The sequence below is a fragment of the Brachionichthys hirsutus genome, chromosome 19 (genome assembly GCF_040956055.1).
Source record: "Brachionichthys hirsutus isolate HB-005 chromosome 19, CSIRO-AGI_Bhir_v1, whole genome shotgun sequence".
NCBI classification, from domain to species: Eukaryota; Metazoa; Chordata; class Actinopteri; order Lophiiformes; family Brachionichthyidae; genus Brachionichthys; species Brachionichthys hirsutus.
Window position 1 is genome coordinate 8,997,703 of NC_090915.1, and position 26,365 is coordinate 9,024,067.

The window sequence follows — 26,365 nt, forward strand, 5'->3', positions numbered from 1 at the left end:
AAAACATCCCTAATCCTACAGCAGAGGTAAATAATGCGCTACTTTGTTATGTCCATGGCTTTAATCAAGAGGCAACAGCATTGCTGCAATGCAACATATTTTTCTTGTATTGTCTACAAAAGTGAAATGCAGTGGAAAGAAGGCACCTCTACAGTGAATTGTTCGGTCTTCCTCAAGGACAAAAGCCCAACATTTAAACTCTTCATCCTGAGATAGCCTTAGAATGCACACCTGTACCTTTTCATAGCACCTTATAAGGCAATCGGCTCATTTTCTGTTGAAACACAATGCCAAGCATAGACATGCTATGGGAAAGAAGCCCCAGTTGCCACAATCCCATATGATGCAAGGAACGTGGCCATTTATCTGAACAATTGTGGTCTCAGTTGACTTTTTTCAGGCTAAATATGATACAAATATTCTTTAAGAGTGGTCGTGCTGCTGATCTGGCCTTGCTGAATGAGAGAGCTCAGAGTGGAAGGGATTTTTTTGGAAAACTCAGATGTATTTTTTTAGAGATTGTTTTTATGATATTAGGTTTTTCTTTGACAGTTGCAAACTGAGGATTCTGAATTAGCATATATCCCCAAATATAAACACGCAAACTAAATTTGCTCATAATATACAATGTCTGTCAGTTGAAATGTAATGATGTAAATATATGTTGCTCACATATCCTCTTGAATACACACAAAAAAAAACTGTTTTTATTTTGTCATCAGAATGAGATGTCTCATCTAAAATCAGGTAGGTCAAAAATCTGACTGCAAAAACAGATTATTGGAGCCTCCAAAGAGACAGAACCTACATTGCACAATAAAAATGAAGTCCTATATAAATAGAATTCGACTTTTTCCATTTGAGCACAACATATTTAATTTTTAATGACCTTAATGTAATAATTACAGCATTATGAAATCATTATTTGCCATGGTGCGTGTGTGTGAGAAAAAGAGAGAGAGAGAGAGAGAGAGAGAGAGAGAGAGAGTAGGATTTCCGGGTTCTCCAACCAATGAGATGATTCCACATGCGGACAGAGATCGCCGCAGTAGGCGCCGATTAGGATTCTATGGTGATTCCGCAACACGCAGGCAGCAGAGCCGCAACTCAGCCACATGGTCAAACGATCTGTTCGGCGCTATCTCATCCGGAATACGCCATTTAAAAGAGAAAGCCTCTGAATTGAGACTGCGACGCTGCTATACGTGCTTCGTTCAAGGTCTCTCAGGAAAGCTAGCGAAGAACAGCCGGTGAATTCAAGCGGAGCCGGAGAGTTAGCTAGCCTGTTAGCTACCCTTTAGCTAGCGAGCCGCTATCTCGCCCCGCTTTCGCCGGGCACCTTGCGCGCCGTGCTGCGTCATCGCTGACCGGTATCCGGTCACTCCGTGGCCACAGCGGAGGGGGTGGGGGGGGGTTCTTTCTGTTTTGTTTTGTTTATAGTATCGGGGTGACTTAAAGGAGGAGAGGAACGTGAGCTGAAACGAGAGGCGTCCTCCCTCCACCGGCCGCACACGATGGACAACGCGCACACGAAGACGGTCGAAGAAGTTTACAGCTTCTTCAACGTCAACGAGAGCACCGGCCTGAGTTCGGAGCAGATGAAGAAGCAGCGGGAGCGATACGGACCGAACGGTGAGAAACTACCGCGCTAGATGTGAATGCGTGGCCCGCAGCCACCGGCGTGGGACTCGGCGGCGGCATGCGAATATAGAGGAAAGGCTGGGTGACGTCACGCTCTGTTTAATCACCGGCAAACGACAAACCGCGTCATCGCTATGAATGAGAGAATATACCTCCCGGTGTGTGTGTTTGCGTGTGTCGTGCACTGATCTTGCTTGCCCGTTTTCTCTCTCTTTTTATTCTCTCCCATCTAAACGTGGCGATCTGCAGAGCTGCCGGCTGAGGAGGGTAAGTGATCCAGTGGATCTCGTCTTTAGAAGATCAGAATGTCACATTCCTCTTATTTTCATTCATTTCATGGGAACACTGTGACTGTAACCGTAGTTCTGGTTTCCCAGGCAAATCCCTCTGGGAGCTCGTGATTGAACAGTTTGAAGATTTGCTCGTGCGGATCCTTTTGCTTGCTGCCTGCATCTCGTTTGTGAGTATAAAAAAAGCGTTTTTGGATCAGCGCCTAGGAGTACAGCAAACAATTTCTGATTGTTCAATGCGCATTCGCAAAAATTGTTGAATTGAACGCTTAAAATGATTGTAGTCAAGGTTGTTGACTGAAAACCCTTTCAGTGTTGAGTTGTGTGTTTTATTTTCGTTATTTGTTTGAACCGCTTTGCGTTTGTTGTCTCAGAAGGAGTCCCGAAGCCAGTCGTTAAAAAGAGACGGTGCAGCATTGTTAGTCTGGGAACAAATGGCTGCGTCGTGTTAGTGGCGTGCACCACTGTTTGAATGCACGGCGTGCTTTGCGTTCGCGGTCAAAGGATGACAGCAACAAACGACTGAGATTTTCTGGCAACCTTTGATAGAAGAGTGGGCGGAGCCTCGTCGTTGCGTCACCAGGAAAGCGTGTCCGAGTCTAAACCGAAGACTTCCTCGTGTCGACGTCTCCCAAGTTCAAAGTCTGATCTTCTGAGCAGATCAGCGAGATACATTTTCTGTGCTTTGTGACAGTTCGGCTTCTCTATCCGATTGTTCAGGAACATTCTTTGACAGGCACTTATAATTGAATTAGACATTCTATTTGTCGTGCTTGAATAGATTGGAGTCGGCAGTACAGCGTTGTTTGCATTTTGTTTTGCATACAGTACTTCACTAAATACTCTGAGAAGAAAATGGTCACTATTTTGCATGTTTGTCTGGCGTGACTTTCTGCAGTACTAGCAAGAGCCAGCTTGACATTTAAAATGAATCATAGAATGAGTATCTACATTCACGCTATTTTGGAGTATGCGACAGCTAACGTGAAAATGGGGTTATTGCAAAGTAGGGCATTCTGCATTTGGTTCACATTGCTGCAAAGAAAATTAAGAACAGAAGGTTCCCAGGAATCAGAATATGATAAAAAAATTAAAAAAAAGTATGCGTGGATATTAGATTAGAAGTGGGAATGAGCCAGTAATGTGAAGTATTGTCAGGCAAGTTAATAGAACATAACCTTCTGGTATTTAAAAAACACCCACGTACTACAAATGGAATCATGCTAATTACCGGTGCTGGAGTTAATGCTAATGTGTCTCACCCGTCAGCATTGTATTTTGTGCTGTATCTAATTATAAATGCAGATATCTCTGTTGTCCATTTCCTTTTCTTTTTTGTGTGTAGGTGCTGGCCTGGTTTGAAGAGGGAGAAGAAACTGTCACAGCCTTCGTGGAGCCTTTCGTTATCCTACTTATTCTCATAGCCAACGCCATTGTGGGAGTCTGGCAGGTAAAATGCACAAATGTACCTTCACGTGGGTTATTCAGTGCTCGTCTTCTTGACTTAAACGGTTGTCTTCTACATGCAGATACAAATTGCGTTCTTTTTTTCAATTTCCAAATTGACTAAATGGAATCGACTGTATATGGTATCACAAAAGTGAAAGTGCTGAAGACATTCAACTGAAAAGCATGGGTACGGTTGTGTGCCAAACTCTTTATAGGTAAACAACTGAGCACCATCTCTGCTGCAGGGTACAGGTTCATGTCAAATCACTCGGTTCAAGATTTCCATGGATCTGGGTGAGAGTAACCTGAGACACTGTGGCACCTATGCAAATGGTCTTTAGCTTGCTGCAATGTCTACTGCAAAATGCTAAACATCTATCCTTTAGCCAGATAGCCACTTCTCCGTGAGCCTCCTGTAAATGATGACATTTTAAGGGAGGCGTGAACACCTTCACTTTATCACGTTGCTAAATGGTGGTTGGTTGGTTCAAAACGTTCATCACATGTTTTCTAGCTGTTCTCATAGCTTCCTATTTTTATATTTGGTGACTTGGTGGTGACTGCTTGCTGATTCACCCTGGAAATGTTTCCTGCTCCACTTCCCCCCCCCCCCCCCCCCCCTTGTTATATTCTGCCTCTTTTGAGGAAACCCAGCAACTCCTCTTTGACTGAGCAACATTAAAACTTTTAGGATTAAATTGATATGATTGAATCAGTTTGTTTAAATTAGCCTGTAAGAAAGTATTTATGCGCCTCTTTGTTTCTAGACCTACTTGATCTTATCATTGCACCGGGATGTTCAGTCTCAGTTCCTTAATGAAGCTGTACTGTTTGCTCATCGTATACCTTAATTATAGACAAGAAGCCAAGGCATCTACAGTCGTCAGTGGAAGCACTCATCTAAACACAAAAATGATCCAATTCTCCACTGGCAGCCTTTGATTCAATTCAGAAAACAGTGCATTCATCTGTAGAAAGGACTATTTAAGTCATTTTAAGCTTTGTTGGCTCTTAGAGTATTGTATTAAAGAAAATGCTCTGTCAAATTTTAACTAACATGGGGCAAACTACACGGAACACCCTAACAGCAAAGATATAATTATTAATGACTATTTATTGACATGTAATAGGCAATAACTACATTTAGATGTTTATGAATGCCATTTTGTTCTTGTTTTTAAGTTTAAAGGTTGGGGTTAAAATAGGTTCACTAGATTTATTTGATTAGGGATATCTTGCATCTGCGATTAATGTGCATAAATACTTCCCTGGGCTCAGTGTTGATTGGTCTTCTGCTGTCACACATGAGGAGTGCTTCTTCTTGTGCAAGCGTCTCCAATATTAAATGTCTTAAAGAAAAACAAGCCTTATGATTACAAATGAAAGTGTTGCATTTAGACCCTGAGGTAGGGTTGGGGGTCCTCTCCTCGGTTGTATTGTGTACGTGAAATGCTCACAGAGGCGCGTTTACCTGGGGAGTTGTTGGCCTTCGATTATGTGAAGAAAGCCTCTGTCGATGTAAAAGTGGAGGAGGGAGCTCTCGCTGCTTCTTTGCTGTTCACCATACGCTCCTACCTGAAGCTAACACGGTTATCCTCTGAATTCAATGTGGTTGATGTTTTGTGTTCTCTTTTTTTGTAGCTTCAGGTAACCTTCTTGGCGCCTCCTTTACTGCCAGGCCTTTTATGTCTCAGTTATTCCTGACAAAAAGCCTTAATGCCCTGGGGTTGTGTGTCCCATCTTGCCATGTGTCGTTGACTGCTGCCTTTCTGCTAGCCGCCCTTGGAGCTGCCACTAAAATTACCCAGTGTGAGCACAATGAGTCCGACAAGTAAAGTCAGCAACGACAGGAAAATGAGGAATGGAAATGAGCAGATTAAGAAGGAACATTATGGGGCATGGAAGTAATATTGTGAGCGTAGTCATAGCAGTGCTCTGATCTACTGATAGAATAATGTATTTTCTCATATAAACAATAATTTGGCCATAGGAAAAGCTTTCTGTAGTCTTTCTAAAACAACTTTACTCAACTTTCCTCTACTGGAATTGGCTTCTTTTAAACCCTTTTCCTTCTTGCTCGACTGTTCAGGAGCGAAACGCAGAAAATGCCATCGAAGCGCTCAAGGAATACGAGCCAGAGATGGGGAAGGTGTACCGCCAGGATAGGAAGAGCGTCCAGAGAATCAAGGCCAGAGACATCGTGCCTGGAGACGTCGTGGAGGTGGCAGGTAAAATTATGAAGCTTTGTTTACGCTGGATTTAGTGTCCCCGCCAAGATAATGATGTCATCAACAAAACAGTGAAGAAGCATTTAGCCTCGACTTTTCATACAGGAAACGTCTATCATCATGGTTCATCATCCTAACCCACTGACGGATGTGTGTTTGTGTATCTGGTGCTTTTCTAAGCAAGATATAAATGACCATAAATCAACAAATTATCGTTGATAATTACAGTAAATTCTGTAAGCATTGTGAATAAAGTGATGACATGCGCTTTATATTTAAAACTCCCACGCACAGACAGCTGATGCCTCATCCCTTGGCAATTGCAGAATGATGGTCAAATGATGGCCGAAGAAGTTACGCAATCAGAGCAGATGTCCGAGATGTTCCTCGACATGTTTTCTTGGCTAACCTCATCTTGAATAGGGCTGCATGTGTTTCTAACATTTGCGTCACTGCTGCTCTTTATTCTCACCGGGTCTAACCCTTCATCTTTCTTTGTTTGTCTTTCTCTTATTCTGTTTATTTTAGGTACGTAGCTTCTCGTGAAAGACTAAGCGAATTAAATATTATTCGCTGTTCATTATCTCATTATAATCTTGTTAGAGGCTGAAAGGGAGTTGTTTATTGTGTTTCCACCGGGTTCCAGAGTGAATGCTGCGTTACACAGGAACATCTGTGTTCTTACATATTAGACAGCTAAAATTATTAGCTATTTTCTGTCAAAAAATGCAATGAAATCAAGACGCAAGGCCTCTGTTAAAAGTATTATTTGCACATTACCTGGCATAGCATCATATGTCAAAACTAGGGGAGCTAGTTTCAACACCATTTCTGTCGTATGTCACACCGTGAGGCTGAAGCGTAACAACGGACCTGTTTAGTGATTGGCTGTTTGCGTGTCGTTCACTGAGGAGATTAGATGACGGCTTTTTAAGATTGTCACCAGGAATGAAAGAACGGATTTCATCGACATTGGCTTCAGTGCCAGTCGATACGACGGCCATTAGTAGTTTTATCGTTCATTTGGCATTGTTGATTCTCCTTTTGGACTGATGACATGTATTGGCATGTTGCATAAAGGTAGTCTCCACCCACCCGCCTGTCCATCGAGGTCTTTGTGATCAGGTCCCAGTGGCTGCAGGCCAGTCATCCCTCTCCCGGCAACACTTCCCAGCTTCCACTGGGGGGGTGGCAAGCATTCCCAGGCGAGATGAGATATGTAGTGCCTCCTCGGAGTTCTGGATGTGGTGAACATCAATTACAGAAGCTGTCTTGATTGTGTGTGACCAGCCAAAGGAGCTTTTCAGTGCATGTGCTTCGTCTTAGCGGCTGCAGGGATGCCAGCCTCTTCACCAGCGAGCTGCGGCATGACGGCTGATGATGTATGATGAAGCCAGAATGCAGACCGGGCGTGTGGTTTCTATCCTTGCGGCGCTTTCAGACTTTGAGCTGTGGATAAGTTTGCCACACAAGTTCATATCCAGCAGAGGAGTCGTTAAGTGTCGAGTGGAACTCTTATCTTGGTTTGTAAATGTTTGTCACCATGTGTGTAACGTGTTTCGATCCATTCTTTTCATGCTAGAAAAGAATAAAACCCTTTTTGCTTTCGTTTGCTTCTTTGCTACACTGAAGTGTTTTGTCTGTGTTGCACGCATTTCATTGCAGTATGAATTGATTAATGACAAGAATTTTATTTTTGTTTGACCCTGTGTTCCAATTTTCAACGTTTTAAGTAATAATAAAAAAAATGTTTACAGTTGAATGTGGCAGAAAGTACCTTAACATGTTCTAATATTTTAAGGTGTACGCGGATACAAGCAGTATGCTCTGGCATTACTTGTGAAAGCCAAATATTAATGGGATGCATAAAGCGTTGCTCCCGTTATTTGTCCATTCATATGTATCTCCTCAAAAACCACTGAACAGAATTTTATTAAAATGTCCTGCATGCTTTGTAGCACCTCTAAAGATGTAAATCTCATAATCGCTATCTTCAGCTTGCTTATTTGACAATTCAAGTCATATTTGAAATAAGATTTCCTTGCATTGATCTGAGATGTGTCCCCCACAGTGTAAGCATCCGCCCACACACACACACGGGCTTCAGTTTCGGCTTCGCGTTGTTGGGATTGACCATCACGGCGACAGCATCCCATGCATAAGTTTTGCTTTGTGTTTCTTCCCCAAAGTTTCCACTGAATGTTTCTGGACGGCTGCACATGGCTCAGATGTGCATTGTGCATGTGACCAATGGCCTACCGGTGTGTTCCTCCTGTCTCCTGAGTTTACGCTTTCAACAGACTCGGAACAGCCTTTAGTGTTGATATTGCCCTGTCCCGTGAGAGAGTAGACAGCAAGACGGTTTCTGAAATGTTGCAGGTTCCGTCTGGTAAATAATTTGTGCTCCGGTTGGACACACGGCCTCATTTCCTCTCTTGTGTTTAAGAGTGCAGGACAGTCTGTGGATCGTCATCACCCAGGCTGTTAGTCGTCGCCTAGCCTTTGCTGACTGTCTATTCCACTCAACCATGTTCTTTACTTGCTTCTTTGTGACTGTGTGCTGCTATCGGTGTTTATCCATATTGGAAATCAGATTTAAAATGGAATTATGTGTGATATCGTAACTCGGACTTATCGCATTTTCATGAGTCGGTGTTTCAGTATGACAGATTTAATTTTTATTTATAAATGAAAGATTTTTAATTTGTGTCCTTCCATGTCAGAGTCATCATCATCAGTTAGTTAGAGATAATTGATCTGAACCAAAGTTCTTACCAATCATTTTGTTGTTTAATATAAACGGTGGTGCTCAATTTAAAAACAAACAAACGTGTTAAAGGATATAAGGATTCTTTACTTTTTCCTTTCCTTTCTGATACTAAATCAAGATTGTGTCATTGTTGCACTGTCGTTTGGACTGAGAGAGAAATCTAAAGGGGACTTTTTAGGCTTCTGGGAAATTATGGATGAAATTTTAAACATCTTTCTTTCCTTTTTTTTTTTATCCACTGTGAAACTATTGGCTGCAGCTTTGTGGTTAATAGAGGTAGAGTTTACAGGCAGGTGATGATGAGGTGGTCGTGTCAGCCTCCAGTCAAGTAAAGGACCAAATTTGGTAGTGCAACTGATAGAGTCCAGCTCAGTCAGTGCGAACTAAGCATTTCCACATGTTATAACGCATTTATAATAATAGCAGGGTTTTCTGTATATTGATGTCGTATAAGCAACGTGTAAAACAATACGTCTAAAGTTCTTCTCGTCGGTTCCTGTTAGTACTTTCACTCTGTCACAAAGTCACGAGACTGGACAGAGAGAGACGCTGCGTCACACCGCTAATTAGCCGATGACGAGGAGCCGGTTCTCTTTGCCTTTTTTCTTTCTCATCATTCCCCTTCCCCCCAAACCCAACAGCATGTTTTCAACTGGTCAAAATAGTTTTCCCATTTTTGGCCGTGTGTTATGCAGGACTCCTCTCATCCTTCTTTCCATTCTGTCCTCTCCTCCTTCCCCACTTTATTCCTCTCTATTGGGTACTGCAGAGTTCTGAGCTTCGGTTTAAATGCCCTCATTGCTGTGCACAGAGGGATCTCTTAAGAATCTTTCGTTATTAAATAGTCATCCTTTTTGGAAGCTCTGAGGACCCGTAGTCAGTACTATAATAATGATTCTGCTATATACACTCAGCCAAATATTACTATTAGGCTTTTTGATACCATGACTGAGTCAAATGTTTTCTCTCCATAACAGTGATGACTTCCAAGAGATGCGTGCTTATTGTGCACGTTTGTATTTTCTATCCTATAAATGTGCTTTTTAGAAAAAGTTTAAAATGTTTATTCTTGCCGAATTGGTTTGATTTTCACCTTTTTTTTTCTTTTAGCTATTAAAGTCAATGGGTTCATTGATTCCCGTTCCTTCTTCCGTGGCAGCAGTTTTTTTCAGATTTGTTATAAATTTACATTTGTTTTACTGGGGATTACAAAAGCCACGTGTCAGTGGAAAGAATGAGCAGCAGTCTATTTCCGTCCTGTACGAAAATCAGCGGAACATCAATAATCTTCTAAATGCACGACTTTCCTCTCAGCCTTTCTCCAACAACTAACTTGAGTCTGTTTATTTTAATAGTCCCAAGGAGCTTGAGTTGGGATAACACAGGAACTTGATTTGTTAGTTCATTGCCTTGTACGTTAATGCATGCGTTGATTTGTCATGTTAATGTAGGACAGTTACGTAACTGAATGCGTCGGTTCATGACCGCTGGGCATCTGTTTGTTTCTTGTATGGTTCACTTATCTGTCATCAGTTCTCACTGATGCTTCGAAATCCAGCGGAGGAGTTTCAGGGTCTCATGCACTTTGTTGTTTCTGCCCACAGTTGGCGATAAAGTTCCCGCAGACATCAGGCTGTCCTCCATCAAGTCGACCACGCTGAGGGTCGACCAGTCAATTCTTACAGGTAAAACATTTAGTTTTTGTGACGGGGACAGAGCAAGGGTGAGCAACGTCTTCCTCCTCTTGACGCACACGGCCTCATTGCATCCTGTTGTCATGGCTGCAGTCGGCACCAAAACACAGAAGTGGGATAGCAGATATAGATCAGGAGGGGAAATATTTAAGGCCGTATACCTCTAGAGAGAAGAGGTTTATTTGAATTAAGCCCACGAGTCTCTCGTCTTGCTCTGCTACCTTAATTGGTAGCGAGTTAGTTCCATTGGATGTTTTGGCGTTTCGGCCGTTTTCCTGTTCTCCACCTTTCCCCGTTCATGGCCAGACGGCTTGTTAAATGCGCTCTATCAAAACAGTGCAGACCTTGCACAGTTGAGTACATGCACAGACACATACAGTGCAACCGCGTATCGGATGCAGGGGTTGAAAGGCAGTAGCGGTGAAGCATTTAGACCCGTTCAGTCAGCTGCAATCTTTTCCCAACAGATCTGCCCAAACGTGTCAGCCGAGCATCACGACGGGAACTTTGCGCTCCCGTGTAGAAACTGCTTCCTGTTTCATGTCTGCTGTTTTTCCTATTCCCACAGGAGAGTCCGTGTCGGTGATCAAACACACCGACCCGGTTCCTGACCCACGTGCCGTCAACCAGGACAAGAAGAACATGCTCTTCTCTGTGAGTGACTCAAAAGATGATGATATATATATATATATAAAATAGATATTTTCCATACGTTTACCCGTTTGAGTGTGACAGCCATTCTGGAGAATGGTAAATTCTTTATTTATACATGCATGTTTGACGGCGTAGGGGTGCAGCTACAGGTTATACTCATGTTCTTCAGTGGCAGCTTCAAGCGCTTTCTGTGTTTTAGTTGAAGACAGTCGTGTATTTGACTTCTGTTGGATTTTGAATCTGCTCTCCGCGTCTCACTGTAGCTGGTTAACTCGTTTTACACCTTCTGTCCGCAGGCCTGTTTAGTTAGTAATGTTTGTTTCTCATCGTTTGCCTTTCCCTGCGTAACTCCAGGGCACCAACATCGCCGCTGGTAAGGCTGTTGGTGTGGTGGTGGCCACGGGCGGCAACACGGAGATCGGAAAAATCCGAGATGAGATGGCGTCAACCGAGCAGGAGCGCACGCCGCTGCAGCAGAAGCTGGACGAGTTCGGACAGCAGCTGTCTAAAGTAATATACGAAGCGCCGTTCTTCCTTTACTCTTGTTTTTGTATTTCCATCTTTGTTATTTAAACTAGGAATAAAATCCCCCCCCAGCTATTGAAGTAGGATCAACTGACTGCTTTCATACAGCAGTTTAACTGTTGTTTAATTAAAGGTTATCTCACTAATCTGCATCGCTGTGTGGATCATCAATATTGGACACTTCAACGACCCGGTCCATGGGGGGTCCTGGATCCGAGGCGCCGTCTACTACTTTAAGATAGCTGTCGCTTTGGCAGTCGCTGCAATCCCTGAAGGTACGCTAGAGCCGCACTCTGAGAGGAGCCGTTGCTGCGCTGTTATGCAGACGGTTAAGATCCAAGGACAAAAGGACAGCATGTTCATCAGTTAGCACGAATCCCGTCTCCGTTTCTTTAACAGTTCGTCTACTGTCCCCCTCCCTGCAGGTCTGCCTGCTGTCATCACCACGTGTCTGGCTCTCGGAACACGTCGAATGGCCAAGAAGAACGCCATTGTCCGCAGTCTGCCCTCTGTCGAGACCCTTGGCTGCACGTCTGTCATCTGCTCCGATAAGACGGGCACGCTGACGACCAATCAGATGTCTGTCTGCAGGGTAAGACGAGCACAAGCAGCTCCAGCTTTTATACAGCAGCTATTTTACTAATAAATCTGAAACACACACAGGTGAGGATTTATTATCTGCAGACTATAATTAGATTTTTTTTAATTGAAATGGTTTTAGAAGCGATCAAGCTGAGCTGCTAGATATATAAATTGTTGAAAGAAGGCTTTATAGATTTTCACTGAATTCACGAAAGATTAAATGTCAATGGGAAAAAAACATTAGATATATTGTCAATACACTTGATATTATAATGTTTATAAAACAACAGGCGAATTAGTGGTGGCGAGAACTGTGTGTTTACGCTTCGCCATTTCACTCCGGAAAGAAAATGGAAGACGGATCCAAGGAATAAGCAGAAATTAAAACCTGCCATACAAGGAAGGGAAGAAGCAAGGGTTCGGATACTTTTCTGACATCTGAGAATCTTTTAAGTGCAGACTTGTCACAGAGCAGTAAAACATCCCTGACCACATTTCGCTAACAGTCGGGATTTATTTCGCTTTAAGCGCTGCAGCGTAGAAGCTTCCGATCAATGTGTGAGCGTGAATAAATTCTGCTCTATGATCTGCTGTCTATTTACAGACGGTTTAACTGTTAGACGTGCTGATTTCCAGGGAAAAAACACATTCTTGACACAGACCCCTCCCCCTTGCTCAGTTTCTCCATCCTTCCTTGTGCTGCTGCTCATCTTGGTCCTTTCTGCCTGCATCACTCTGCTCTCCATTCCTCTCTTTTTTCAGGCACCAAAGCTGATCAGTATGCAGTAGTTGCATAAGTTACATAACTGACCTTGTGTTGATTTTCTGTCTCGCTGTCTATCCTCTTACTTTCTAGACTCATCCTTTTACAATTTTGAAGCCTGAATCGTGCTTAGAAGGCTTCTTTTTTTATAACCACAGATTACTATTCCTGGTTATTGGACTAATATGACTGAGAAACTTGAACTCGTGTTCAAACACCCTCGATCCAAAGATGTAAAACAAAATGTCCCCTTCACTCAACTTCATTGTGATTCGTATTCGTAGTCTTACCGGTGTTTGAGGAGAGAAAAGAAATAATGCCATCTCATTATCACCTCCGTCAGGGAGGTTATGTTTTTGACGCCGTCCGTCCGTCCGTCTGTCTGTCTGTTAGCGGGATTGCGAAAAACTGCTGGGTGAATCTTGATGGGAGGGGGGGGGGAACCTGAAGAGTTAGATTCCATTAAATGTTTTGAGCAATCCGGATACCCGTCTGGATACAAAAAATCTGGATTTTCTCATTTACTTGATGGAGGCTTTAAAAAGTCTTCAAAAATGCACTCAAGTCGCTCACCAAATCCCAGACAGCAACAGCTCTCTTGGTGTCTGACTAACCTGTTTGCTTTAATTGATTATATCACATGTCCTTGTAACAATTGGCTGCATCTTATTTGCATAGGGAACAAAATATAAAAAATGATAGGCTATGGCTTTGTGATTATTAGGATATAAAAGTCCCTCCCTCCGCCTTTCAGTGGGAAACACTTTGTGTTGATATATGAAGATGCTCAACAAACCAGACACTGTGTAACCAATGTCCTTCCCTAGAGGTTTGGATATTCTAGGTCCAAATATTTCCTCCTTGGATTGATTGACTTTTATACAGTGTATTCGTGTGGTGTGACTGAGTGCAGAGGAATTCTGCATCTGACATTTATGGAGCTTCCCCACCAGACTTCCCAGCGGTCTGCTTTGGCTCAGGACTTCATAATCGCACTCTGTTTTATGTTCATGCGGCCTCACGGTGTGGCGGTTTCTTTCCTGTGGATGGGGGGGGGGGGGGGGACACTGCCACCCGCTGGATGTGATGTCCACCATTTGTTGAAGGGATTTATATCTCAAATATATATTGAGCCATTCATTTTCCTGAAGACGAGACGATCCTAAAAGAACCTGGCCAGACGCGCGGAGAGCACACAAACCCGGCACAGAAAGGACTCGAACTGTGTGTGAAATTCATACGGGAGTGAAAATAGCACTGTTTATAGTCAACAGATGCTTTGTGATTATTAAATATTAAGTTTGCCCAACCCGTGTTTTGGATTCTAGATGTTCATCGTCGATCGAGCAGAGAGGGATTACTGTTCGTTAAAGGAATTCACTGTTACTGGCTCCACATACGCCCCAGTTGGAGAAGTGTGAGTACAAAATGCTCCGCAGAATAAAAATAGTGACTTTAAATAAAAGCTGTTCAACACTTTCGTTTGCACCACGTGGGTCTCCATCGGCTCACTTTTTTTGTTTCCCCATGTACATTGGTGTTCTTCTCAGGTTCCATGAGGGCAAACCAGTCAGATGTTCCCAGTACGATGCCTTGGTAGAACTGGCCTCCATCTGTGCTCTCTGCAATGATTCCTCATTGGATTATAACGAGGTCGGTAGTGCATATTTTTATTGCATGTTATGTAGGGTTGGCCGGGTTTAAGGATTTCAAACCGTTCTGATGTGAAGCCACTGACCACAACACCTCGCTTCTAATATGAAACGGATACAGGAGTTGTTGATTTGTTATAACAGTGTAATGCAGTGTGTAATAACGCAGTCCATCGCAGTCCTAATGAGAGCTCTCATGTATTTTGTTGAGAGCAAGAAGCATCATCCTGTGCGTTTGAGCTTAGCAGCCTGCTAGCCACATACGGCTCCAGTTCAGATCAAACCCACTGAGGCTTGTCCACCAGGGAGACAAAGCCAGGACGTTGTCCAACCCTAATGTCTCCTCGACTAGAAGTGTCTAGTGTCAGTTGAAACTGTAAGGTTCCTCTTTTTTTTTTTTTTACCTCCAGGCCAAAGGCGTGTACGAGAAGGTGGGCGAGGCCACGGAGACGGCGCTCACCTGCCTGGTGGAGAAGATGAACGTGTTCGACACCAACGTTAAAGGGCTGTCCAAGATCGAGAGGTCCAACGCCTGCAATTCTGTGAGTGGCCTTCAGCTCTTCAGCTGGCTTTGCAAAAGAAACCATTATATTTATTGTCTAAACTTCATCTCTGAAGATATTTGTGTTGTGTCATATCTTCAGGTAATCAAGCAGCTGATGAAGAAAGAATTTACCCTGGAGTTTTCCAGAGACAGGAAGTCCATGTCTGTTTACTGCACTCCCAACAAGGCTCGCTCGTCTGTTGGCAAGATGTTTGTCAAGGTACAAAACGCCGACGATCTCTGCAGGCTGGGTTTGATTTGACTGACATCCGAACATGTCATAAGATTCTGTGACTGACATTCTTTCCTTTTATTAATGATGTCTACATCGTTAAAGAGCTGCAAATGTCTCAAGGTGCGTTTTCTTTCGTATTCCTCCTCACAGGGTGCTCCAGAGGGGGTGATCGACAGATGCACACACATCCGCGTAGGCAGCGACAAGGTGGCCATGACCCCCGGCGTAAAAGACAAGCTGATGTCTGCCATCAGGGAGTACGGAACAGGCCGGGACACGCTGCGCTGTCTGGCTTTAGCCACCCGGGACAGCGTCGTCAGCAAGGACAGCATGGTGCTGGAGGACTCCAGCCGCTTCGTCGAGTACGAGGTGAGACCCGGCGCCGGCGGACATGGACTCGCTTTGGTTTCCTGTCGGGGGCTGACAGTTACCGAGTGTTGCATCCATTTGCCCTTTTCCAGACCGATCTGACATTTGTTGGCTGCGTGGGCATGCTGGATCCTCCCAGGGCCGAGGTGGCAGCCTCTATTCGACTCTGCCGTCTGGCAGGCATCCGGGTCATCATGATAACCGGAGACAACAAGGGTGCGTAGAGGAAGTCTTCGCAGACAGACCTCCTGACTTGCTCGGATCAGGATCGTTTTTTTTACACCTTTACTTGCATCTCAGGGACTGCGGTGGCCATTTGCAGGCGCATTGGTATTTTTGGCGAGGACGATGATGTTTCCAGCATGGCGTTCACCGGACGCGAGTTCGATGATCTCTCGCCAGCGGCGCAGAGAGACGCTGTGGTCAAAGCCCGTTGCTTTGCCCGTGTGGAGCCGTCGCATAAATCCAAGATCATCGAGTATCTTCAGTCCTACGACGAGATCACCGCTATGGTAAGAACGAAAGCCAGAGAAGAAAGTGAAACGATAAAACGCGAGCGAGCGGGTTAATTGTGAAATGGTTTCGATGATCTTCAGACCGGCGACGGAGTCAACGACGCTCCTGCTCTGAAGAAAGCAGAGATCGGCATCGCCATGGGCTCGGGCACGGCCGTGGCCAAGACGGCTTCAGAGATGGTGCTAGCCGACGACAACTTCTCCACCATCGTGGCTGCGGTGGAGGAGGGCAGGGCGATTTATAACAACATGAAGCAGTTCATCAGATACCTCATCTCCTCCAACGTAGGCGAAGTCGTCTGGTAAGGAAGGCCGGCTTACGCCAAGGTGAAACGCGCCCGCCGTCTGGTAAACGCCATCGTGATCACAGCCGTGCTTCTCTTCTCTCCTGCAGCATCTTCCTGACCGCGGCTCTGGGGTTCCCCGAAGCCCTCATCCCGGTTCAGCTGCTCTGGGTCAACTTGGTGACTGACGGTCTGCCCGCCACCGCTTTGGGCTTCAACCCCCCAGACTTGGACATCATGAGCAAGCCGCCACGCAACGCCCGCGAGCCCCTCATCTCTGGATGGCTCTTCTTCAGATACCTAGCCATTGGATGTGAGTGGTTGTTGCGTGGAGAGGGTCAGGTTTTATTATTTGGGTGATTGTGTCCCTGCTGCAACATATAATCCATGTAAACTGTTAACTGGCTGCAAACGGCCACATTAGCACAAAGAGCTAACGCCGCTGGAAAACCCTCACGGCTGATTATAGTTTGCCTTCATGGCACCTGCGTCATTGCGTGGGCACGAGTGACGTCCTTCTGGTCTGCCTCACCAGGTTACGTGGGCGCCGCCACTGTCGGTGCTGCCGCCTGGTGGTTTGTTGCTGCTGAAGATGGTCCAAGAATCACTTTTTACCAGCTGGTATGAAATGCAGCCAAACGCACGCCGTCTCACTAACTCGACACGCCAAACCAATCGCTGTTCTTTTCCAGAGTCACTTCCTGCAGTGCGGTCCAGAGAATCCAGACTACCAGGGTGTGGACTGTAAAGTGTTTGAGTCTCCTTACCCTATGACCATGGCCTTATCTGTGCTGGTCACCATTGAGATGTGCAACGCCTTGAACAGGTCAGTCCGAGCGTCGGCGTGTAAAAGCACTAAATCGACAGTCCAGCGTTCCAAAATGGTGTTTATTCTAAAGAATAACTGGATTGAGCAAATGAACTCCTGCTGCTTATCCAGTAGTTCTGATTCTCTTCAGTCAGCGAGCTGCTTTTCGACTGACGTGCGTTTGTGCTTGTTGCTCAGCGTGTCGGATAACCAGTCCCTGCTCAGGATGCCTCCCTGGGAGAACGTGTGGCTGCTGGGAGCCATCTGCCTCTCCATGTCGCTCCACTTCCTCATCCTCTACGTGGAGCCTCTGCCGGTGAGAAACGTCTTTCAGTTTGGGATGCGATATTATTGAAATGACGTAGCGATATGATCCAATAAAGATGTGAGGTCTGGACACGTGGGGAACGTTTAGGGTTCTTCCAGAGTTCCCCTTTGATATGTTGGAATCTTTTTCTTGACATCGTTTGTAAAGCCGCGGAACAGACCCAAAATTTGAGAAGATTTGTAAAAAAATGTAGACCACAGAGGGTTAAATTTGGATCCAGTCTGGCGGCTGGCGTGTCCTTTAAGCCTGTTCTGTTTTGTGACTCTTCCCAGATCATCTTCCAGATCACCCCTCTGAACCTGACGCAGTGGCTGATGGTGCTCAAGATGTCGCTGCCCGTCATCCTGCTGGACGAGTTTCTTAAGTTTGCAGCCCGGAACTACCTGGATCCCGGTAAAGAACCGGAGAAGCCTGCCGGCTCTCGAGGCTGCTGCCTGTCTGCATGCATGGAGGGCATCTCCTGGCCCTTCGTGGCCGTTTCCCTGCCCTTGGTCTTCTGGATCTACAGCACCGACACTAACATGGCAGACATGTTCTGGTCCTGACTGACTTGAGCACAACCTCAACATTTCCGCCCTCCTCTTCACCCCCAGAATCACCCCCCCCCCCCCTCTCTCTCTGTCCTCTTTCTCCTCCGCCTTCCTACATGTGCATAGCTAGCGCGTGACGCGTGTTTGTAGAGTTAGCGTGTGTATTTGCGTGTGAGAAGGACCAACTTTAACACATGAAACATTAATAATAGAAGATAACATTGTGAAGTCACCTGGTTTGAGTTTGGACAGGTGACAGGATGGGACCGCCACTCCTGGAACCCCGGACTTTGTTGCTGGTTTGAAACAAAATACCCTCTTTCCATGTATTTCTTAATGTCAATAAGGTATATTTTTAATTATTTGGGAATATCATTTATCTTATGTGACTACAGACAACTGTTTTGTTTAACATTCCTCTCAAGAAAAGATTAGGATGTAAGAAATCCATTGATCTGTACAGATTGAATTTTATGCAACTTTTTTTTTTAACGGCTCTGTAAATTTCTTTTGACATGCCTTGATTTATTTTCTAATGTTTGCCATTGTGTCTTTGGTGTAAACTCAGAACTCTTTCAGATCGGACGAGCTCCGTGCAGCAGGCCTCGACGGCGGAAAGGTTTTGTTCCAATGCTCTGCAGAAACGAAAGAAAAAAATCAAAAAAGATCCGCATGTCCTGTGAACAAGCATGAACGCTAATCTCATCTCTAATTTAATCTAGTGTGCCCTCCCTCCATGTTGAAATGTTTAAACTGATAATTTGAGAAGAAGCCAGTTTTTCTGCACTGGGCAGAGCACAGCTACCTCAATGTGATAAAAGTCTCTGTGTTTAGTTTTTCCGCTCATCTCTGGATTAGCAGCCTTGCTAAAGCGTAACATCTGAGGTGTGCCACGATTTGCTTGTGCAGAAAACGGAACAAAAAATCTCCCCTCTTAACATTTTTAAGGATGTCTTGTGTTTTTTTTTTTTTTTAAACTTACTTTCATTATTAACATTGTCTTTTACTTTGGAGACAGAACAGAGTGGGGATGATGTTTATTTATTGCCATCTCCATGGAGTTTGATTCAAAGGACGGTAATATTAACAGATATTCAGATTAGAGATGATGCGAATACTGAAACGGCTCCAAATGGGCTTGGATTGCAAAAAAAAAAAAGAAACCAACATGCTGTTTTCTATTTCAAAGAAATACACTCATAAACCCTTTGAATCAAAGTGTTTTCTGTCTTTATTTAAACCGGTCGTTGATCAGTGGTAATCAGCGTTCCTCACATCCAGTGTTTCTTCTATGTATATTTAGTCCTTGAATATGATTCATGTCAAACACAAGCGCTCCGGTTTTCTTGACGCAGGATAAATGATTCAGAGGAGCGGATCTTGTGTACGTTTGATCTTCACAGGCATTTGTGTTGAATCGGGACTCGTACCTAAACATTACTGTAGAATGAAATTGTGTCGGGGGGGGTTCAAGCATGCGTTTGTTTGCACTGTGTGCTGGAGTGACACTTTACAACTGTGTGCTTTTCCTCCACAATGCCTTCCAACGGCTCCCTTGTCACAAGAGTGAGTATCCATCTGCTACCCCCCCCCCCCACACACACACACACACACACATTCTTCTAATCAGTTCATTACTGTAGATGTTGAAGCATCAGACTTGGAGATGAAAGTGAGTCCTAAAGAATTAGGGTTTGGCCTTGATGTTGACACCCCCCCCCCCCCCCCCCTGTTTTGAATGTCACCGTTTGCTCTTCTCTTCATGCCTCTGACACTCAATTTTTCTAGAAAGCTCTCAGATTTTAAGTTTGGTGTGGAAATGTTAACGTTCAGCACTAAAGCCCTTTCTCCTTTTTTTAGGTTGGCTCTCATAAAAGCAACGTTTTAAGAGCGCTCAGAGGCTGGGGGTCATCCTGCCGTCACTTTAACCTCACCCGCCGTGATGAGCAGCCGCGTGGAGCCATGCACAGCCCAATACAAACGCACAGTAATGAGAGCAGACGCAGGAGGGTCAACGTACGGGCTGGAAGCACACTCACAACTTACAGCTACACACACACATATACCTCCGAGTGCAGATATTGCATCAGGATGACACTATTCCAGTTTTGTGTACAGGGAAGTTCTAACCCCCCCCAATGTTCCTCCTTGCATGAAGAACTTGTGTCCATTCATGGTAGTTTACCACCCAGAAATATTTAGAAACACCGGGTTGAGCGGTTTTGTTACATCATGTACAAAATATTCGTGCATGCGTTTCAGCTGTATGTAGGCTTTAGCTGGTTGTATTTATAGACTAATGTATTATACTCGGATGTTAAGATGCTTTTAAGACTGCTATATCAGAAATTAGGAAATCACTTTTTACTGTGACGTGTGGGATGTTTCAAAAATTCAAAATATAAAGACATGGATTAATGACATGCTGAATTTAACTGTGCTCTACTTGAATTAGATTTTTTTAGACTTTGCTTTTCCCCTGTAATTACTTTAGGCAGACTTGTCACCGAGCTCTGTGCTCTTTGATCAGTCGGTCCTTTTCATTGAGGACGGCAGACTAACTAGATTTATTGCAATACAACAGTATTGTTTTCTTATTTCCTCTGTATCACTATAATAATTATTGTCATGTATCCTTATCAACTGCTGTAAAACTGTGATCTAGTGATTAGGTGGCTTATTCAGTCCCCACGGAGACACCTGGGTGAAGAATTATTGTGTAAAAAGGCAATCATTGACGATTGTACCTCCATTAACTGAGGTTGTGGTTTCAGGTAAATAAAACATTATATTTGAAATGCGTGTGTGTGTTTTTTTTTATTCAAGTGGAGTGGGTGTGAATTGTTGCAGCCCATTGTATATCCATTACAACCTGGCAGCCAACAGAGTGACGTTGGATGGTTGGTCAGCCTTATTGTAAGCAAACTAGCGTGGAAGCAAGCAATGCAATATACAAACAGGGGTCTGCGGTCGTCACTCGGCATTATGTCTAAGATGGTTTATCTGTGAGGTGCCGAAAAACAGAAGGAGAAATGGATTGAAGAAAAGAGACGATTCTGGTTGGTCCAGATCAGCCAACCATCCATCCATACCCCTTCCATCCTCTTCACCAATCCATGGATGAATGATGTGATCATCTGGTGGATGGGTGGGAATGGGTGGATGGTTGGTTGGTCCAAAACAGCCAATCATCCACCCGTGGATGGATGGATGGAATGGATGGATGGATAAGGTTGGTCCATATCAGCCAATCATCCACCCATGGATGGATGGATGGAATGGAATCCATCTCAGGTGCCGAAAAACAGAAGAAGAAAAGAGGAGAAGAAACATCTGCTAAAGTGGAACATGCAAAGTGAGAAGTGTCCATAGATAATAAAACTGGAAGAGCCTCGCTCGTTTCTGTTCGCAATGCGTTAAAGTGCCCGCTAGGTGGCAGCATCGGACTAAAGACAAACGGAGCGTGCTCGCAGGTACAACCGGAAGCTTTTAAAGGACTCTTATCCTGAAAGGTTGGAAACAATAGAAATGGTGCACACGATGTATTCCTGAACACGTTTAGTAAACCGGAATGTCTCTGGATTTTCACGCGCCACGGCGCTGAAACAAGAACGTGTGGCGCAAATACCGAATCTGGATGTGCGGACTACAAAGGCCTGAGTAACCGTTACGCGGGAGGGTCACCGCATCCTGCTCTGTCCCTTTAACCAGCAGCCTGCCCGTCACGCTGGCCCCGCCCACTCCCGCAGCCTGAGACGGGAGCGCTCACAGCAGCACCATCATCATCATCATCATCACGGCCGGAGGAACGGAATCTGGAAAAGAACACGAAAAGCAAAAAAAAAAAAAAGAAAAACAAACAGAACGACCTCCTTTTCTACCGGATCCCGTTTTCCGGTTTTTGGGGGGAACTCAGATTTGGACGCCGCTTTTTTTTTTTTCTTTCTTCTTTTTTTTTGTTGCGCTTTTTATCCAAGCGCCGCTGGTACAAAGACGCTCGGTCCGGATCAGCAGCCGGACCCGGACCGGGATTAACACCGAATGAACGGACCTGCTGCCAGAGCCGGAATGATCAGTGAGTAACACCCCCCCTCTCCCCCCCCCCCTCTCCGTGGGAGCCCGATCATTAGTGACAGATGCTGTCATTGTGTCGAAGCTGATCTTCCTCCTGAGAAAGTGTCCTCTCTGGAATAATGCCCGAGGAGGACGAGCTTCACCCTCAGCGCCCCCCCAGACCGAGCAGCCGGTTTCTCTTGTTCAGAACGGGATGCATTGTTGCCTCTGCGTAACCCACGCGTGTCCGTGTCCGTGTCCGTGCCCGTGTCCGACCGGGCTACCTAGAGGCCTGTTTTAGATCTGGAGGAGCCATTGTTGTCTAGAAGCGCGCAGGACTCATTGCGCGCCCCTGGCGCCGTCCAGAACCGGGGTCGGCCTCCAAAGACGTTTATCCACAGCGCGACCATGGTGGAGCCCGTGGGTTTCATCGAAGCGTGGAGGGCGCAGTTCCCGGAGTCGGACCCCCCCAAGATGGAGCTGCGCTCGGTGGGGGGCATCGAGCAGGAGCTGGAGAGGTGCAAGTCCTCCATCCGGCGCCTGGAGCAGGAGGTGAACAAGGAGCGCTTCCGCATGATCTACCTGCAGACCCTGCTGGCCAAGGAGAGGAAGAGCTACGACAAGCAGCGCTGGGGCTTCAGGAAGACCCCCCTGGGCGAGGGCATGGACCCCCCGGCCACGCAGGGCGCCGAGTGCCAGTCCCAGCAGCCGCACATGCAGGAGACGGGCATCGTTGGGGGGGGTGGGGGGGGTTACGGCGGGGACCGGAGCCGCTACCAGCCTCTCGGAGACGGAGCGAGCCGGTCCAAGCCGCGGCCCCCGCCTGCCAGGAAGTCGGCCTCCCACGGGGACGGCCTGGAGTCGGCCTTCGAGGCCCCCCAGCAGGCCGAGTCGACGTCCTGCGACAACCTCGATGGCCTCTCGCCATCGAAGCAGAGAGGCGGCGGCGGCGTCTCGGCCTCGCCCCGGCGACCCAACCTCCCCCCCCCAGACAAGGAGCTGCCCTCTGACCCCAAGGACAAGCTGGGGATGGGGCTCGGCGTGGCAGCGCTCAGGTCCAACTTCGAGAGGATCAAACGGGCGAACTCTCACTCCGCCGGCGACGGGGGCAAGGCCCAGGAGAAGCAGCCGCCGCCGCCGCCGCCGCCGTTCTACTCCAACGTGGAGTTCCACCACGAGAGGGGTCTGGTCCGGGTGAACGATCGGGACGTCTCCGACAAGATCGGCGCCCTGGGCAGCCAGGCCATGCAGATGGAGCGGAAGCGGTCCCTTCACTCCCTCCCGGGTAACCTAGCAACCGTGGCCGGGGAGCTCCGGGCCAGGCCGGTCTACCGGGGCCGGTCCACGGAGAGCACGTGTGGCTATGATGCGGAGTACGAAGATGGGGAGCCCAACCAGCGACACTCCGGGAGGGCCAACGGCGGCAAACCTCCGCCCCCCCCCTGGCAGCCCTCCGAGTTCCAGGCGTACTCCAGCGTCTACGTGGGCGGGGTGATGATGGGCGAAGGCGGGAGCGGAGGTGGTGGCGGGGTCACAATGAGAGACCCGGGAGGCGGCGACGACCACCTCCTCACCTGGCCGCGGCGCTCTTACTCGCCAGGGAGCTTCGAGGATGTCGGCGGGGGCGGGGGCGGGGGCGGGGGCGGCGGCTACACGCCAGACTGCAGCTCCAATGAGAACCTGACTTCCAGCGAGGAGGACTTCTCCTCAGGCCAGTCCAGCCACGTCTCGCCCAGTCCCACCACGGCCTTCTGCCGGCCCTTCCGGGAGAAGAGCCGCTCGCCGTCGCAGAACTCCCAGAACTCCCAGCACTCCTTCGACAGCAGCAGCCCCCCAACGCCGCAGTCCCAGAAGCGTCACCACCGGCAGCAGGGGGGCCACGTGGTCATGTCCGAAGCCACCATCGTGAGCGTTCGCAAAACGGGTCAGATATGGCCGCCTGCAGCCCACGGCCGGGCGTCCCACGACAACAGTTTCCATGGCGACCATCTGGGTGAGTGAAAGCTGCCGTCTCTCGAATGAAAGCCTCGAATGAATGAAGGATGTTCAGCCACGCTGGATTTGTGTCGCCTCCTTTGTATTTTGAGGCTTTCCACGCTACCTGTGCGTGTGTGTGTGTGTGTGTGCGTGCGTGTGCGTGCGTGTGTGTGTGTGTGAGTGATTCTCAGTGTGGGAGATGGATGAAACGTCGCTTAGCTCGCAAACACTGCCCAGGAAGTTCAAATATTTGACCTCCATTTTTTTTTTTTTAGGCACCGAGTTGTTTACCGAGGCGTGTTTTGTTGCAGCCGTGCACGTTTGTACGTGCTCTTTTCTCTGTAGTTGTGTTTCAGGGCCCCCGTGTTGTACCGGATTCAGGGCTGGCACCGTGCCGGACCAGACAGGGCAGCAGGGGCGAACGAATCAAACGCTCCGCTTCTGTTTTCAGAATGAATGCTGAGGAAGGGAAGAAGCCGGCAAGGAGATGAACAGATTGAGTCGGAGAGAAGGAAACGCAACGCGTGCGTCCTATTTTTGGACGAGAGACGTTTCTACTGTACCTTCACAATGAAGATATCGTTGACTGTTCGGGGTCGGGGGGGGGGGGGGGGGGGGTGCGGTTTGAACAGTTCTCTTTGCATCTATAATTCATTTGTTTGATTAGATCCACTCTCGGTGCCTCTGGTGAAATCGGGGAAAGTATTTTACACGTAGGGTTTTGTGTGCGTGTGCGTGTGCGTGTGCGTGTGCGTGTGCATGTGCGCGTGTGTGTGTGTGTGTGCGTGCGTGTGCGTGTGTGTGTGCGTGTGTGTGTGTGTGTCTATAATCTGACTACGAGATCACGTCCTGTTCGCAAAAAAAAAAAAAACATCTCACAAATATTTGCAGTGAGAGTAAAACTCCATTCATTTCTGAATGCCCCCCCCCCCCTCAACCTACAATGAAGCACAATAAAGATCCGCGTCGTCGGCATGGCGACGGTATCAGAGCCAGATGACGAGTCTAATTCCCCAGATGCTGCATTCGGGATTATCGCTGCACTGTCTGCTGTCTTTGTCTCAACATCTTTTCCACAACAGTGAGCCCTGTGGGGAGTTGGGCCAGAGGATTGGGGGGGCGGGGGGGGGGGGGGGGGCTCGCGTTGCAGACTGCGATCCGTAGAGAAAGATAATCTGGAGTTTAAGAAGTGAAATTGTTGGTTAGACACCCTGCGGGGCGGGCTGGTGTTCCAGTCGGGGGGGGGGGCAGTCGGGGCATGATGCTGACATCACTTTTGCCCCCCCCCCGCGGCGTGGAGTCTGAGATTGTGGTTTTTGGTGGGAGGTGGATGGTAATAACGAGGAGTGGGACGCTTTTTGGGAGGCTGCCGTTTCTCGCTCGGCTGGTCGGGGATGCGGGGGCTGCAGAACGGCACAGATGGGAAGAACTCTCCCGTTGCGTAACGGAAACACACGCACTAAAAACAACACGCACACGTTTGATGTTTACTCTTATACCTTGCAGCTGCTTCGCCTGTAGAGATAGGTGTGTGTGTGTGTGCTGATAAACAATAATTGCAGGATTAAATATTTATTTTTTTTACCTTGAGCAACAAAACTGAAAAAGTAAGCGACGGATCTTGATGAAATTAAATACACATCAAGATCCGATTCACTTTTTTCCGATTTTCACGGTTGGTGTATAAAAATACAAAGAACAATTTGATGATGATGATGATGATGATGCAGATCACCATGTGGACGGTGAAACTCTAATTAGGAAGGGAATGAGCTTTCAGTAGACTCTGCTGTCGTGAGACGGGTGGTAAAATGTTTCCAGTGATTCATTTGAAGGGAAATGTGCCCGTGAAGCAGGGAGTACCTGCTGGCTCGTTTCTGACGGGGCGGGGATTCCAAACCTGAGGGAGCATCAATGCTTTTATTGTCCACCTCCCCTCAGCTGGCTCCCGTCAGCCGCTGTGTTTGATTTAGCCAGTTGCAACCTCTCTCCCCGATGCCTCTCGAGCTTCTCACTGACGTTTTAGAGAGGACATATTTTTGTATGCGATATTAATACGCATGAAAATGTTTCTCAAGATCTCCGTCGAAATTCAGCAAAATGCTTTTTGTTTCCCTCCGCCGAGGAGGTTCGGTTTTTTTGCCTGTCTGTTAGAAACATAACTCAAAAAGTTACAGATGGATCTTGAGGAAATCAGGAAATGTTGGGAATGTTACCAGGAACAGACGATCCAGAAGAGATCCTGCCTGAGTGTTTAACATGTTAAAACGCAAAACACAAAGAAGAGCCATTCGTTTGGAGCTCAGGACCTTTACCTTCTCGGGTGCCCATGCTCTACAGGTGAGATAGCACCCCCCCCGATGGTACAATGGTAGACACCTGAAATGAAGACTTGAAGGTCGACCTGTACCCCAGCGGCGCTCGTCTTGTATGTGTGCCCTCTGGATTAGAGGGCAGCAGAAACCTGTCCAGTC

The 26,365-nt window shown here is 46.8% G+C and overlaps 2 protein-coding genes across 2 annotated transcripts in view; both read left to right on the forward strand.

Moving 5' to 3' along the window:
- The first annotated feature begins 1,447 nt into the window (after positions 1-1,447).
- On the forward strand, positions 1,448-19,079 carry atp2a2b (ATPase sarcoplasmic/endoplasmic reticulum Ca2+ transporting 2b). The gene is made up of 23 exons (XM_068753101.1): positions 1,448-1,632; positions 1,891-1,908; positions 2,019-2,101; positions 3,277-3,381; positions 5,470-5,608; positions 9,983-10,063; positions 10,641-10,726; positions 11,081-11,236; positions 11,385-11,526; positions 11,677-11,843; positions 13,925-14,013; positions 14,147-14,249; positions 14,659-14,790; positions 14,893-15,012; positions 15,178-15,396; positions 15,489-15,612; positions 15,697-15,908; positions 15,993-16,213; positions 16,306-16,508; positions 16,731-16,816; positions 16,888-17,021; positions 17,202-17,319; positions 17,604-19,079. The coding sequence occupies exons 1-23, from the start codon at positions 1,515-1,517 to the stop codon at positions 17,874-17,876; spliced, it is 3,129 nt and encodes a 1,042-aa protein (XP_068609202.1). The 5' UTR covers positions 1,448-1,514; the 3' UTR covers positions 17,877-19,079.
- A 3,243-nt stretch (positions 19,080-22,322) lies between these two features.
- Positions 22,323-26,365, forward strand: part of bcr (BCR activator of RhoGEF and GTPase) — a 52,939-nt gene continuing 48,896 nt past the window's right edge. Inside the window, exon 1 of the mRNA XM_068752591.1 lies at positions 22,323-23,907. Within this exon, the coding sequence (XP_068608692.1) occupies positions 22,323-23,907 (1,585 nt within the window). The remainder of the gene's footprint in view (positions 23,908-26,365) is intronic.

What these genes read in the sequence shown, in the direction of transcription:
- atp2a2b (XM_068753101.1), top strand. Translation starts at nt 1,515, where the DNA reads ATGGACAACGCGCACACGAAGACGGTCGAAGAAGTTTACAGCTTCTTC. An exon ending in CCATTGTGGGAGTCTGGCAG is followed by an intron (nt 3,382 to 5,469) that starts GTAAAATGCACA and finishes TCGACTGTTCAG; the next exon opens with GAGCGAAACGCAGAAAATGC. An exon ending in AGACGTCGTGGAGGTGGCAG is followed by an intron (nt 5,609 to 9,982) that starts GTAAAATTATGA and finishes TTCTGCCCACAG; the next exon opens with TTGGCGATAAAGTTCCCGCA.